We start from the raw sequence: 17,645 nt of genomic DNA on the forward strand, positions 1-17,645 counted from the left end.
TCTATATTCTAGCTGTTAAGAACAAAAAGCTCCACAAAAAGCAAAACAGTTCTACGCAACAAACTACAAAGGCAGAGCCTTACATTACAAAACGACAAAAAGTACATGCCCCCTCCCCCCCAAACACTGCGGACGACAGAGTACAAAGGTCCACACATCGAACGGCACAAGGTACAAAGGTCTACATTGTGGACGCTACTCTAAGTGCGCGGCATGGGCGAAGCTCTACGCTATACAGTTCGCAGAGCTCTATGTAGCAGACGACACGAAGTGTGAAGCTCTACACTGACGTCACTGAAGCGCAAAGCTCCACAGCTGGTACCGACCGGAGACAAAGCTCGATGCGGCTGACAACGCCAAGAGACAGCGACATGACGTAGCTGACGGCAAGGAATGGGAGGGTTAGGTGGGGGTGGAGATGAGGGAGGCAGACAGACCCAACTGACAACTTGCATAGGACAGAATTTCCCCTCTGGGAGAACTTAGCCGACAGCCAATTGACTCGCCCCTCAGTGTAGCTAGCAGTCCGCAACTAGCAACTACCTCATCCTCCCCCACCCCCACCTTCGCCCTTAGCTCAATACTCACATACACTGCTGTTATTCCCCGTACTCGTCTCAAAACGCGTAGAGCACAAAGCAGAGCACAAGCCAGATAACAAAACAAATTGCTTTTCTCTGCGATTCATAAAGGAATAAATGAAGACATAGAGGAAAAATTGGGTGATTTAGGAATTTCAATCTAGAGTTATTGCATCCAGTGCACGGGGATTGGTGGCGGCTCCTTGGTTCTACTTCCCCATTGGTTGCCACAGCGCCGACCACGCCCCCAAGCTGCACGCCGATTGGTCGACGGAGAAGCCAGAGTTATAACCTTTAATTTATCGTGTTAGAGGCAGTGTAGGCAATTCCCAACTTGGATAGAAGAGTTGGTTGCATGTAACAAGTTACAGCATAGTTCTGGATGTTATTACGGGAATAGTTCTGTAGGTTGGTGGAGAATGGTAGTGAGCCTGCTTGAAGCATATCTGCCGGCTTATACAGATATAATGAAGGCCCGCCAGGTTCTTGCGTATGTTATACATTTTTCTTTCTAATTAAGACTATGTGTTCGTTCAGCATAGTTGACTATCTCCAATGGAATGGAATAATTTATACAAAAGGACTTCCTACGGGGAACTACGAACGGAAAAAAATCTACAGGAGTTGTTCTGAGTTCTCCCATCCTGACATAGTTTCCGTGCAGATTTCAAATCGACGTAAGAATAAAGGTGTATGAATAGTTCGATCAGGATTTGCGAATACAGTTTATAATCAGGGATGAGCCATGGCGATCATCTTAACACTGCTGCAGGACAGTGTGTAACACTATGCTGTCACTGCATATGCATAGTAATGCATCATGCCACATCGCCTTCATTCACAAGCCGTCTTAAGTTTCAGTTTCGTTTGTTGGTTGTCATTCGCTTAAAAAAATCTGGCTTTAAAAGGATGCACTGGTGATCTGACTTTCAGACTTCTGACTGCTGCTGTATCTGGCAGACAGGCTTGGGAACCCGTCCGCAGAATAGGATATTAAATTTTCAACATGTCCCAACGGGCGCCAGGCAATTTTATTCGGTGGAAAAGTGTTGACATAAAAACCCTTTGTTCTGAACATCTTACCAATTTGAAAACATGGCATTAACGCGAAAAATAAATCTGGCTTGAGCTGCAATAAAACGGCCTGACTTTACCTTAAACAAAATGCATAAACTAGTGCTGGGTACCTGAGTACTAAAGCCTGTTGTCTGGGAGGCATGACTGGCATGAGGCCTCGCTCTGGGGCATACATCTTGGCTGGCACGGACGGGGTATGAGGTGTGGCGCGTCGAGACCATTACAATTTACAAGGAATCATCATTACCATCATCATTTAGGACGACCAGTTTCGGTGCAACCAACCCGCCAGCACTTCTTTCTACAGAGCCCAGATTGTAGTCGCCCTTGGGTTGTTACTGGTTATGGGTGGGTGGGTGAGGGTTGTAAGAAATGATGCGCGGTTTGTGTGGTGCGCGGAGGTAAGTGCAATGCGTGATGGCCTGCCGTGCAGTGCAGTGCACGGACCCTCGTCTGTTGCTGTGTGCACGGCGCGGAGTGCACTGAGGGTGTAACATTGTGTACCTCTCCCAGGAAAGCGGCGAGCCTGCTTGGTCACCTTTCTAGATATCTATAATTTTCAAACCTGACAATTCACCTTAGCTACCTATTTATCTGGCCCCCATATCTATTCGGCATGCCTTTTTACATGGCCCACCTTTCGTGCATCCCATTTCACCTTGCCTAGCTACTTCACCTTCATTCGATAAAATGGGATGGGTCTGGCGTATTCGTCGCTTGCCATCAACGCTGGCCGAATCTTTCGAGTGTTCCGTCAATAGATGGGTGTAGCCATTAATAATGGCCGTGCAGCTTTTGATATTGCGGACTATTCATAACCCTGCCGAGCTCACGAGCATAGTAGAGACCCGTCGGTCTTTGTCAGTAACAACAAAAGGCGCGCGCGCGCGCGCGCGTGTGTGTGTGTGTGCGCATGTATTCGTGAATGTGTGTGTGTATTGCTTGTAAGAGTGCGAACGTTCGTGTGGGGTAGTAGGTAGGTACATGAGCGGCGTTTGTTTGCGTTTTCGATATTGTTCGTTAGTGCCTTTGCTCGTGCAAATCCACACTTTGCGTCTCCATACCAGGAGGGGGGGGGGAAGGAAGGAGAGAAGGCGGGAGAAGGACGGTGGGAATGGGGGGCAGACACAGGCAGACAGACACAACACACACACAGAATTACCATGCAGACCTAGTTCCTCAGGTGACTACACACACACACACACACACACACACACACACACACACAGGTCCAGACGAGGACACAGAAGGACAGTGGGGGAAGACACCTGGTGCCACTCCTCCACCAGCTGAAATGTGCAGCCCTGCGAACTGGCACTCTATCCCTGGACTGAAATGGGCTAAGGACATGATTTTTTTTATGAATTCGACAGAAAGCGGTCTCTAGCTTGATAATATTGCCCGGTATATGGCGAAACAATTGAAGCGACAAATTAATACAAATGCGTTCATTATATATAATAATGGTCTCCAGCTTTATTCACTGTAAATCCGCAGCCTCACAGAGGCTGTCAACAGTGCTTGAACCCTCCCATGAATCTGTAGAAAAAAAAAAAAAAAAAAAAAAAAAATATATATATATATATATATATATATATATATAAATCCTTGGAAGGGACACATTTATAAAAGGATTTACGGTGGTATTCTTAAAAATATTTCCTTTCCACGGATTTATATAATTTTTTTTTTTTTCAAGAATGCCATCGTGAGAACCTCGCACTGTTTTGTCCAACTTGTAATAGTAGTGCATTTTCTATGCAGCCCCATTATATTGTGGGGGAACAGATAAGTCACTCTCTTCATGTTATATGATGGAATGAATTCAGTTCCATTTGATAGATCCAGGGCCCGGTCCGAACCTAGGACTGTCAGCCCACGACGGAAATGCGGGTGGTTTTGAAGATAGGGAGGCGATTCTCTCCGATGTCTATCTTGCTGAACCACTATTTAACGGTACCTATCGTTGGTCGCGATAAAAGCACGTCATAACATAGCTGTGTTCATATATATATATATATATATATATATATATATATATATATATATATATATATATATATATATATATATACACACACACACACACATTGGTAAGTAACCACTAGGAAAAAGTAAACTAACGAAGCAGAGTGCTTTCGTATAATTACATCTTTAGCACTGAATATGTAATTACACGAAAGCGCTCTGCTTCGTTAGATTACTTTTTCCTAGTGGTTACTTTCGCATTTGTGAACACACGTTCCTAGAGTTTTATTGCATACACACACATATATACATACACATATCAACGTATATACATACATACACACATATATATACATACATACACACAAAAACACACACACATACATATATATAGTGTCCAATATACTCGTTCGAATGCTTCGTTACGTTAAATCCAATGGTTCGAGTTATCAGGTGTCTGAAAAATGGTGTTCATCAGTTTGAACATTTGCGAACAAGCTGGGAGTACAAGACTAGGCAGGGGGAGACTCAAATTTTCTTTAATTTCAAACTGATGACCACCATTTAACAGAAAACTGATAACGCGGATCCAATGGATTCGACGGTACGAACCATTTCAGAATTAACTAATTTTGAAATCCTTATCTATATATATATATATATATATATATATATATATATATCCGTGTGTTTGACTGATGGTTCATTCGTGCTGTCTTTCCCCAAAAAGAAACAGTGATGGAATACATATGTTTGCTAAGAATATTCTTTACAGTACCTATACCACAAGCACAAACCCCAATACCCGTGTAAATCTACGTAAAATGTGCACATGTACAGAGTTTATAACTCCATAAGCTTTCTTTCTAAAATAATATTTAATACAGTATTAATATATGCAAAGGGGGACGGAGAGGGGGGGTCGCCGATTAAATGAAGCGGCCTTGCTGTGGATGTACTGTGTCTTGCGACACTGCTTCTGACCCAGGGCGGTGGGCAGGGTGCAGCGATGACCCGTCATCCAGGAGGTGCTCAGATGAGAGGAAGGGTGGGAGGGGTGTGGAGTGTATTTAGGGATGAAATGGGTGGGAGTGTTTTTATGCCTTTCCCTTTTTGGCTACCTCCCTTGGAAGGGGGAAAAGGCCTTGGTATATGTATATTAATACAAATAACAGAAAATGTTAATAGTAAATAATAATAATAATAATAATAATAATAAGTAAATAACAAGAATATAAGACTACGTGATCAATTTCCCTCAATATAAGCCTCGAGATGAGTCATGGATGGTCACTTTCAGAAAATATGGTAACAAAATATTTTGAAAGAATTATGTTTCCCAATTCATTCCGTATTCCCAGACTTTTAAAATCACGTTCCAGATTTCGCCTTGGCAATCGGTAGGTAATTTCATTCATCAGGAAATCTGTGGTACAAACTTTGTTCTCGAACATGTCTATTCACATGACCTGAATCACGAGCATTGTCGACAATTCTATCTTGGGAATTTCTGTATTCCGTAAATTCCCAGTTCATGGAAACTCCAGAAAAACAGAAAATCTCGAACATCTACATTTTCTTTATATATTTCCAAATAAGATTCCCAATACAGATGAGTCTTGTTTTAACATGTATTCCTTATATATATATATATATATATATATATATATATATATATATATATATACACACACACACACACATACATCCGGCTTCTTAGCCCAGCATGAAATTTTTCCTATCTTTGCCATTTATAGAACATACAAAATTAGTACCCCATTCCATACCTGAACACGGCTTTCTAAATTAATATTGCCTTTTCAAGAAACTCGAGAAAAAAAATCTGCTGTCGTACTTCAGTGTATTCCCTGGTGGGGAAACACAAGTTGAAGGGATGCGAAGTGGAAAAAATTGTCCCGAATGTGTGCGCGCGCGCACGTTTTATATACGCTCAACATGTGCGTTTGCGTCCACACACACACACACACACAGAGCGAGAGAGAGAGAGAGAGAGAGAGATAGAGAGAGAGAGGGGGGGGAGGGGATCCGTTCAAGAAATCGGGCAAAGATTGAGACACGCGGTCGAGGGAGGGGAAGGGTGAGGTGGATGAGTTACAGAATAAGGGAATAGCATAAGAAAGGAAGGATGAAGGAAATAGCAATGGCGATTGTGGAAGACAGAAGTGAGGATTGGGGATATGAAAGGGGGAGGATACGAGAGAGAGAGAGAGAGAGAGAGAGAGAGAGAGAGAGAGAAAGGGAGAAGGAAGAAGAAAGGTCGGCCCAGTGGAAGGGAATGTACTAAAAATAAACAAAGACGGGAAGTTTACTTGCGAGTGGAAGTAGCAAGGAGGGGAAAGTGTTAGAATAGAATATTGGGAAAAGTGGGGCGGAGAGGAGAATGGAAGAAGGCTTCCCCTTCTCCTTACCCGGGGGTGATGTGGACAAGCTAATGGGCACTCCCAATTCATATGCAGGCTAAGACCATTTAAGCCCTCCCATCTCGGTAACTCGTGAAGTGACACTGCCGGGTCAAGGGCAATGCAACGAGAAATCGAGAAAGAGAGAGAGAGAGAGAGAGAGAGAGAGAGAGAGGGGGGGGGGGTGATTGAGTAGGCCACGAAGAATAGGATTATGACTTAAGAAAACCTGCTAGCAACAACATTATTTCTTTTTGGTGAGCAGAGGTAGAACCTTTCAGTATTAGGAAAAAAAGAGCCATTCAGTATTGGCTAAGGCTGACAACTTAAGGTCATCTTTCTTAAAAATAACTGGCATCTAAAGGCCACATTTCAGAATTGTTAAGACCAATTGTTAAGTGGTTACCCAGAGATGATGGCACTCATCAACAGCAACACACATTCGAGGACTAGGAGCAACATGTACATTCAGAGTGTAATGTGGTTAAGAGTATTTGACTGTAAATGAGGCCATTCATATCCAAACGTGCAAACTGTAAATACCATTATCATTACCGTTTTGCGTGGTCACAATCATGTTGAAGTAATGGTGTACATTACTTTACTTCAGAAATCATGAAACCAGGAACGTAAAATAAATAGCACTTATGGTGAATGTAGTAATTTATAGCTGCTGTGCATTTTTCTACTAAAGGTGATCAGTGTTCGGTAGTTCCAAACAATACTGCCTCCATACGAAGATATAAACACAACATATTTGGAGCGGAGGATCCAACTGAGTAATGTTTGTCCACGCTCCACATATCCTCACAACCTATTTATTTTTGTGGTGATGGTTGTAGCGGTGGTGGTGGTGGTGCGGTGAAGGCAAGGGGAGGAGTGTCAAGGTCATCAGAGTATTTTCCGCCACAAAATAGCAATATCGTTTTCCTTTTCACGAACTCTGAACTCGAAGGCCAAGCTCTCCATATTATCTAATCTGTAGGGTCTATACAGGATCCTGATCAAGGATATTTGTTTTGTTTCAAACAGGTGCTTGTGTTTTCCACACTTATGCCAGGGTGCAAGAAACAATTATCTTCAGAAGCACATTTATCGAGTGACTGGGGTCAGAACAGGACCCTTATAAAGGATTTTTCACACTTATGCCAGGGTGCAAGAAACAATTATCTTCAGAAGCACATTTATCGAGTGACTGGGGTCAGAACAGGACCCTTATAAAGGATTTTTCACACTTATGCCAGGGTGCAAGAAACAATTATCTTCAGAAGCACATTTATCCAATGACTGGGGTTAGAACAGGACCCTTATAAAGGATTTTCCCCTTATTGGTGCTTTTGTTTTCCACACTTATGCCAGGGTGCAACATGCCCTCCCCAGAAAGGTCCTTTCTGGGAACGTCTACACACTTCTCGTCCACAGTGGAACTTCACCTGAATAACCAACTACTTCCAAGTGCTAGATAATAAGGAGAGTGCAAAAACACACAAAGTGTCAGGTCAAACTACTCCGATTTTCTGAGATTTCTGGGGACGCAAATGGTGCATGGCTTGTGGGCTGAAACTCACTCACCCCGAATATTCTTGAGGTTCTAGAAGAACCTTGAAATGAGTCTCACGATCTTCGTTCAGATTGTCTACTGTTTCAGCTGTTCTGCCATCACACAAAGGTGTCCTGAAAGTAGAGTAAGAGGATTGGAAGAGCAGAGCGAAGGGTGGGAGTGGGGGGAGGTGAAGGTAGTAAGCGATGAAGGGAGAATCAGATCAGGGAAGAGATAAGAGGATAAAGAGAAATGGAATGGGAGTGAAAAATTGGGATATAAAGAGAACCGATGACAAGGCGAGGGAGGGAGAGCAAAGGCAAAAAGAGAATGCAAATTTGGTGCACATACAAATGTGGTACGGACACGTACAAATCGTTATGTTCGTTGGGGTCAGTGTCTGCGCAAATCAATAAAAACGTCATCCTTTCTGGACAAAGAATCTGTGGTACAGTGGTCCTGGGGTCCTTAAGGAGTTTCAAAAGTGGAGTCACAAATGAGGAAACTACTAGTAACGTGGTCTGACAATTCATTGGCGACGTGATATCCAAGAGGCTAAAGAACAGCATTACATAAGTATGGATTGCATGAGAAAATATGTTGAGAACCACTCAGCCTCGTGACAGCTGATACATACACGACGGAACGTACCCTGGATGCCAAAACGTGAAGCCATGGAATTCGCCTCCATATCGGCTAAACTCGTTCGAGAACGCACACAGAGACCCCCCTCTCCCACCTCGACCACTAACTTTGGTGTGAACTTATGTTATTTTCAAATAACCTAGGTAAACACGACACCCCACGGCGCAACGCACACTGAACACACATCCTGGACATGCAAACCCGATGTCCCTCATGCAAGGCACAGCATAAACATTCATCCTGAGTAAGCACTGCACCATGACCGTTATGCATAAACACAGCCGAATCCAACTGGCGCACAGCGCTAACACACTGCCAAGGCATCACGAAGATAGCCGTTGCTTTTGGGCAACAGCACAGAAAGAATACAACCCTTGCCCCCCGCCCCCATTAAATAATGTAAACAGTTGAACATGTAGTAATAAACAGTAGAATACATGCATGGAAATGAATAAATCATTCAAGCTCAGCACAACGCATGACGCTCTCAGACCCAATTACAATGAATTGTAAACTCTCATACAAGTCTTACAACCACACACTTTCTAACATGTCAGAAAACAATGTGTATTCAGATGTCATCCCTGAAAATGCATGTGTATCTAAAGGCTAAACACACAATGAGCTCATACACAAAAGACACTGCAAATAAACATAGGAATTTGGCTCTTACAAGACGCTCTTGGAACATCGACATCGTGATATTTAACTTACTTGGTGAGTCATATACACATATGAAACAGAACATATCCAATTCAACAAGAAATATGCTGATGTCCTATAGTATACAAAGGCTGAAGCATACACAAACAAGCAAGACATGATTGTGAGGGATACATTATATGTACCAAAAACTATACTATTTACTGTACACTGGCTAAATGTTGAGTATTAACCATAGTAACTCAGTTCTGTTAAAAAAAAATGCTAACATGCTAACGTTCTTCAGGCTGTATTATAACATTCTGCAATAAAACTGGAATGGAGTGCACTGTGCAATGTATTATTTGCAAGAATGCACAACATTCAAACACAAACACGAGTATATTACTTAATTAGTTATACGGAACCCGAACTACCAAATTTACCCGTGCGCGTTTAAACTGCGTATATACACGCACACTGTATTCATATACACGTGTGTGCTAGAATTCTCTTTACGGAGCATTCTAGTTCTTCAATGGCTGTGAGAAGGTACCAATTACCTCTCCGCACAAGTGCTGCATAACGATGCCCAGTGAGACTGTAGAGGCGGTCCAACGGCCGAACATCACTGCAAATAAGCTCCGCCCCCTTACATGAAATCGGACTCAGAGCCCCATGTAAGCATTAGCGTTCTACCGCCTTAGAGAAGGCGATTCCATCCCACACATTTATAATACTCTCACGCACGCATAATACGATGCACACATTACGAAACATATCAGGCACACACACAACTTGTACCGCCGCTACTACAGGATGGGCAAATCTGATTACTTTGCGTCAAAGTTATAATAACAGTAAAGTTACTGCCACCACCATTGCATTTTTTTCGTTAAGCTGCTGCTACTGCTGCAGGTTGTTCAGGGTACAGACACGTCACGGAGGTCCCGCTTTTGCCCTACTCGCCAGACGCAACTCCCCCACCCATCCTCCCCTCCTTCGCTTGGCCTGTACAAACTAACCACTGGTCATGAACCATCACTTGCACACGATCGGCCTGCACAACTGTGTGACACCTGTCTACTTATCCTCCACAGCCGTTTATTTGGCAAGGAGGAACTCTAACTGCTAATGACACAAACACTAAACAACACGCAGATTACACTTTTACCGTCAATACTTCTGCGCTGCTTATTGGGTGTGTGTGTGTGATCACTGACTAATTAAATCTATACTTAAAATATGCATATGTGGCATCGGGTCCAGTGAACGAATAAAGGAACAATGACCCTAAACAACTAGTATTCTCCACATATTACAGCCTAGGGCTAACCCTTGCTATCTCTTCTCCCTTATTTCAAATCATCCCACCTGCTGAACTCCTCTGATCCCAACATAATGTTTTTTATTTTTCTTTACTCTGTGGAATAATTATAGATCCCATTCCTCAGTTCCTTTGTGTGCATAAAACCAATAAATGATAATGTTGAGCACAGAAGCATTGCCTAATCCCGAATAAAAAAAATCGTCCTCACCATACACAATATAGTGTGGTTCACTTTTTTGTTTGTTCGTCATACAAACAACAGCTGTCCCTTCAATTGAAGAATCCAACATTAGCTACAAGCATCAAACCATTTTGCCTCATTCCTGGCATGACGATTGTTCAATGGCCACTGAAAACGGTCCCGATTGACCTGACATGTAGTTACCTTCACTTTGTACGTGCTGAACTGATTGGCCTTTTTTTAAACCAAGGGATGCCCACAGGTAACGCCACACACTTCAAATGAATTATGTCTTATTCAAATGGATCTCCCATCACGTCATTTCTACCCATACACCCTTCCACACCCTTCTTGAATGACATACCCCCTTCCTCACTGTGTTCTTATACACTGAATAGGAAATTTGTATTTCTGTTATCAAATTGAAAAAGGTGAAGACGAAGGGGTTGAATTGTTTGACTGGGTTCCTCACCAAGCATTGAAAGCCTCTAAACACCCTTAAGGACAAGATATCCATGGTTGCTGTCATCCTCCACCTGTGCACCCACAACCCACCTTATCCAACTCTTTGCTTCTAATAAAAAAATGTTCTTAACATCCTACATTCTTGCTCTATACTTTTTTCGATTTTAAACATGGTGCCGAAGATTCGGGGTGTAAATTCAATTCCAAATGATCGAAATCCCAGTTTAGAAGCGTCCGCCCTGACCCATATATGATGCATTCGTCCCACAAATTGTACAGTCATCTAGTTCCCACATCCTCTACCTTGTTCCTCATACATAATCGACCCCTAGGGACAGTTCTCATACACAAATTATCCCTAAACAGACAAATTTGTCCCTTGAAATTTGCCCAACGTGCCCCGGCAGCCAAACGATGTAGTCGACAGAACTTTCTTTTTTCAATGGTGATCACCAGGGTATTGTATCCTTATCGTGTAGGGTTGAAACATTGTATTCTGGCTGCCACAAAGCTAATGTATTCCTACCCGTGGCACGCTCTCGGCTATGAAAGAGGCATCAGTTACAGAAAGCAATAAACAAGTGCATTGGTCGACAGAAGTCACACTACACATCCAACTTTTTTCTTTCAATTAATGATAAAGTTACATCGCGATGACTAGCGTGCATTTGCAGAAGTTCGTTGGTCAAGGCCGAAACCGATTCCCAACAGCTGGTGTACCCATGCCCCCAACAGCTGGCGATTTAACACACGCCAGGTGAAGCTCACGGGTGCAGCAGGTGGTTCACCTCGGCCGGTAATTGGCACCTAGAGTCAGGCAGTTCGTTGGCGCCAAATGTTCGGCAGCTGGCGCCCCACGTAGACCAGGTGGTGCCGCATGGCCCCGAGAGAAAATGCACCATACGCTTGTCAGCCGGTAGCATGCGCCTGTTCACGTTCCCTCTGCACCTGAAGCTGACTCGTCAGGGCTAGTAGTCGCTTAATGCATATCTATTATGGCTAACACCGAGTTACTTTATTCCAAGTTTGGCCCTCTCACAACTCAAAAGTGCGAAATACCACAACACATAAGAACTAATCAATCAGAACAGTCGGTGTCTTTTTTCCTGACAGATAAGGTGATGCATACGTACTGCAAGTAAATTCGATGATTGAAAAAGTGCATTCAACCCAGAAATTCTATCTTGAGACTATTTTCTCAAATATGCCATAGAATTCACCAAAACCATACTGTACTAACCTTCCCCTACGTTGAACCGTCCTGAGGAAGAAAAAATATATAATAATAACAATAATAATAATAATAACAACAACAACAACAGTAATGATAATAATTAACCGCGAATCGGTATCGCGCGCTAACTCCGACACCTCTTTCCTTATCCTGATATTTGTGCGAAACTCCCACACCGGTCAATCTCCCCTTCGCAGCCCCTTCCACTCTCGCTGAATCACTTCCGTATCGAGTGTCACGTGCGCCCGTTTGCGATGAATGGGTCATCGTTACTAATCCCTTCCGTACTGGGAGATATCCCTTCACCGTTATGCGAAATTATTTATACATGAGTGAGAAAACACTCCCCAACCCTCCCACTTTTTCACTAAGCAAAGGGTTCACCTATCTGATCCTCCAATCTTCCACCTGCCCTGGGAACATTATCTTCCTTCAGTGAATTTCCATGAATAGGTAAATAATCAACATTCAAAGTCACGATATAATGTTTATACCATTACCATAAACAAACGAGCGAATAAAAATAAAACACTAATAAAACAAATATGTTGAAACAATACAAAATTAGGTATATCAAGGAGAAAAATATATTGAGCATTTATGTCTACTTACATAACTGTGCTAGACCAGGTAACACTATAATACTCTGAGAGGGATACATGATTCTATAAATAAAATATTGCCTCCACACTGTATGGTAGTGACAGGCTCACACAATTATCTGAGATTCCCATACAGAGAATTTTTGCGAGGAAAAATCCCCCCACGCTCTTCCTTCATCACAGCGACCTACTCAATAGATCGCCATTCCCTCCAAAGTTCGCCGAATGCATAGTTATCAGATGTTGGAATACGATAAGTTAATCAATAATAAAACGATAAAAAATGAAGATGAGACGATATTCTCAGTTTTGATATAAATGGAAGTTTGTATTGAAGAAAGGTTACAGGGAGGGAGGAAGGGAGAGAGAGGAGGTAGAAGTGGGGGGTCGGTTTACGGCAACGTTACGTCACCGTGTCTGGAGCCGAGTTTTGAATCTTAAAACCACACAATTTCTCCGACCAACAGGACGATGCGTACAAGGTACAGTCGAGAGAAAAAAAAAAGTTCCGAGACTTTCTGTATTTGGTGGCGATGTCGAAAACTGTCGTATGCTAATTACATGGTGGACGCACTCTTTCAGTAAGATGTGAATTAAATTCATGCTAGTAAAACGTCAAAGAACTCGATTCACCAACGGGAGTTGGTAATCAACAAAGTCAGCTTCTTCCACTGCCAAAAATCCACACTCATACACACTCCACTACATTTAACAGGCTAGCACTCTCTCGACTTCCATAAATTATTTTACACCCCCCCCTCCCTCCTCCACAACCACGGGGCCCCCCCTCCCTTTCATCACGTTCCATCACAAAACGGTATTTCTTGTTAGTTTTATTTCCCAATGATAGATTCAAAGAAATCCTAGCACCCCCTCCCCTGCCTGCAGCACTAATTCAATCCTAATACGAATATAACCTCTCTACCCTGTCACAATGTAAACTGACCATGTGCACGCATGTGTGTGTGTGTGTGTGTGTGTGTGTGTGTGTGTGTGTGTGTGCGCGCGCGCGCGCGAAGAATCTGCCAAACGCGTCCAAGCTATAGGCGGTGGTCCCGATGCAGCGGGCTTAGCGGCCGGTCCCGGACTGTTGCGCGACGCCCTTGCAATCGATCACGGCTCCCCCTATGTGCGGTGTCAACATTTCAGCCATTGACATGGAATCATCTAGGCTACCTTGACCTAGTTTAACCCCCACCCCTACCCCGATCCCCCAACTGCCTGTCTGAATGCTATACTGGTCGGCAAGGAGATTTTGGACGGGGAATTGAAATTCGCGCGCGTATGTTCCGTCACTTGGCTCTCGCACCTTCATCACCATAAAAAAAAACTTGCCCGAGGAGAAACGTTTAGCATTCTGATGGTGACCTTTGAAGAACTCGACTTTACTCTTGACCCACTTTTTTCGCTGACATTTAAACCGTTGGTATGGAGAAAAGGCATTTCACCCCTTTCTCACCCGGGGCTAGAAAATATCGGAAGCCTTGCTTGATCTAAGCTCACAATTGAGAATATAAAAATGGCCGAAACTTAAATTTCTATATAAAACAAAAATACAACAATACGGAAATTAAATCACTCCTTTGAATCAGCGAAGAAAAAACAAACAAACAATAACAACTTAGGACAGACAAAACCAAGCGGGTCCGGATGCTTACGTCTTCCCTACACAAGGGAGAGAATGACCCGCCCGCGAACGTTGCATAATTATGACCGCCAGGAATTGGTTCCCCACCACCATCACCTCTCCCGCGCCCTTCAGACACCCCCCCCCTTCCCCTCTCCAAGGTCAAGAGATCCAGACAGAAGACGTTCCAAAAGAAACTGAATATGTTCTCCGCTTCTGCCACTGCAGGCGATGGAAACGGGTGGGGAGATGCATTTGCCGAGTGTTGGATCCATAGACGGTTGGCAATTTCACTGAGGTACGTATCGACAATATGAATCGTTCCACGCAACAAAAATCGATTAGCCGCCTCAACTGAACGTTGGAATTTTAACACTTACTGATCACGGCCACGTGTTAGGATTACGTTTCGAAGCAACTAATCCAATTCAGTGTCAAGGGCAAGCATTTGCCAGGAGGCGAGGTTAGTGTGACCTTTATTCATTCGCACTTGTTCGTGATACAATAAAAATGTATCCAAAGGAGCAGAAACTGTAGATACGAGTATCAATAAACGTCAAGAGTATTAGGGACATTCTACTCTAAACGCGTGTATGTATGTGTGTGTGTATATATATATATATATATATATATATATATATATATATATGTGTGTGTGTGTGTTATATTCACATATATATATTTATATATACATATATATATATATATATATATATATATATATATATATATTGATACATAAACGGAGGCGGTGAGGCAAAAAATAGCGTGGGATCCCCCATGAGCTGAATCAAGTACGGTTCATCCTTTTTAACAATGTTCTTTTTGTAGGAACCTTTCAATACACGAAAGCCGTTTTACTAAGTGTGTGTGTGTGTGTGTGTGTGTGTGTGTGTGTGTGTGTGTGTGTGTGTGTGTGTAAACGTGACGGAGCAAAGAACATATTCTATACATAACACAAATACACGTTACACAATATGTACCCTTGACAAATATGTATTTTTCAGTCACTGAAAACATTCACGCACACAATACAAATCCGGAAACACAAGGAAAAAAATCTGGGCACAATTTCCACTCAATCACACACTGTCACATTTGCATTCGAAATGCAAAAATATCACTTCCATCGCACTTACTCTTGCACAAACGAAAGAATGTGTCTCAAGCAACGCACGCCAACATGACTGATATGTGGTCTACAGAACACGCAAGCTAAACAAACCTCAATCTCGAATACCAATAGAATCTACGCCAGGAGTATTAGAGACATATCACTCAAATTCCCGCCTGCCTTACGTCAAACCGTTCACCAACCCCAGTAAAAATATCTACTAGAACCTACCCCAATACCTCACGCCACGTCCATACAAATATACTAACTCAGAGCACGTAATAAGCACTCTTTAATAAACCGCCAAAAATGTAAACTCAATCAAACTCCCCCCAGACATCTCCGACCCACCCAAACAACATAACTCATGCAGGCCATCTGCGAACAGGGAAATCCCCTTCCCCTACCACCCTCACTCACTCACTTCCCATCCACCCTTCCCCCTCCCACGTTCAGCCATCACCATGCTGGTCCCGTGACACTGGCAGCCAGCTGAGAATTATATGCTTGTATAAAACAGGAGTCTCGGGGCCTCTCCTGCAAAATAGCATATTCGTTAAATGTCAACATGTACCCTATGGTGACTGGAGAACGAGTTTTATCAACCGTATGAGCAAACCATGGGCGATACTACCAGAGCACGACGATTTCGAAATTTGTTCCAGGCGAAACAGTACTAAAAAATTTACTTTACAAAAATCGTACAGAAATTAATGTACATCATCCCGCGTTTATTTCTTAACACACCAGTAGATAGTTACCTGCGAAGCATATCTCCTCTACAATATACTTGTTTTATATAAGAGTATAACATCTGATATACTTTGACCCCCAAACTCTTCGATGTCCGTTCTGACATTTGCGCGTCTTTATTAAGGACCTGCGGAAAGGTCATGGCTTCAGTCAACAAACCCTCGTGCATCACCACTAGCACCATTAAAACATCACTAAAGGCAACCATCTCCTTCCTATTACACGTCACAACCGAGGTTCAACAGCAGCAGCAGTAAATAAAATAAAAATAAAATAGAAATCAATTAATAAAAACAAGAATAGAGAAAAATAAAATAAAATAAAAATAGAACTATATATTACTCGTACCAAGTCACAGCCATACATAATCAAGTGACTTTTGCAAAGTGGTAGATTAAGGTTGCAAGAGGCCCCAGGCTGGAATTTAGACAGGGTTCCTATAATCAGTACTTAATTATTTAGTCAATTATGGGTAAATTTTCGAAGTGCACAACTTGGTAATTTTATTCATTCACATCTGACCCTCAATTTTGACGAAAACCACATTTGTGCCCTTACCCCCATCACCCCTACAATAATGGGAAGGCAATGGGAAAGCGGGGTTCTCGGGTGGTGAAATTTGATTAGAGAGAGAGAGAGAGAGAGAGAGAGAGAAACATGCTTTATGGAACTGAACGTAACCAAACCTTACGCAAACTAACCAGATCTTACGTACTAGGGTTATGCATTTATCAGACCCCCTTGTAATTGTTGTCATGACTGGTCTTTTGTTTTAATGCTACAGTACTTATAGAGAAGACAGCTTTTAGTATTTTTTGTTTATTTCAGAGAAGAAAACCGATATTACGTTGATGTATTTCAAATTACAAAATTAATAATTAATCTATCTATATATCGCTTATTTGTGCATTCTAAAATACCCATTTATTACTTATACTGTATTACTACTACTTGTTACAGTTTTATTTTTTCACACTTGCACGTAGGATATGCATTTTACACAGTGACGAACATTTTTTTTTTATCAACTATGTGAACTGGGTCTGGATGTGGCCAAACCACTGCCTTCCCTTTATACACACACACTTCCGCCACCGTTTTCCACATTATTTTATCAACATTAAAAAATAAAGCTACAAAATTATCATGTATCCGTGACCGCACATATTTATATAAAAAATTGTAAATCTTATTTGTCCTTACATTTTGCCATATGATGTGCACGATACGATGTTTGCATGATGTGAAAATGACGGCAATAATTACTGGCCTCTTGGCGGGAAATAGAGGCAGGGGGGAATTTTCCACCTAGTGTTTCAACACACTTCCGCATGTCAGCGAAAAGCATGAATGGTAGGGTGAGGGTGTGGAGGAGGCTACTTCCGGGATTTTCATCTTACCGCACCAGTATCCAGACCAAAATGAAACCATACCTTTCTCGTTGACCACTTAAGAATTTCTCTCTC

The 17,645-nt window shown here is 42.5% G+C and overlaps 1 protein-coding gene across 4 annotated transcripts in view; it reads right to left on the reverse strand.

Moving 5' to 3' along the window:
- Window positions 1-17,645, reverse strand: part of LOC143018627 (uncharacterized) — a 171,696-nt gene that overhangs the window by 134,030 nt on the left and 20,021 nt on the right. For 3 of the 4 annotated variants that reach the window (XM_076174160.1, XM_076174161.1, XM_076174159.1), the window contains one exon: window positions 12,090-12,110. The exons of the other annotated variant lie outside the window; for it this stretch is intronic. In XM_076174160.1, the coding sequence (XP_076030275.1) occupies window positions 12,090-12,110 (21 nt within the window). The remainder of the gene's footprint in view (window positions 1-12,089; window positions 12,111-17,645) is intronic. 4 annotated transcript variants of the gene reach the window in all.

Source organism: Oratosquilla oratoria, chromosome 35, assembly GCF_046742065.1.
Source record: "Oratosquilla oratoria isolate Oo_2021 chromosome 35, ASM4674206v1, whole genome shotgun sequence".
Classification (NCBI taxonomy): domain Eukaryota; kingdom Metazoa; phylum Arthropoda; class Malacostraca; order Stomatopoda; family Squillidae; genus Oratosquilla; species Oratosquilla oratoria.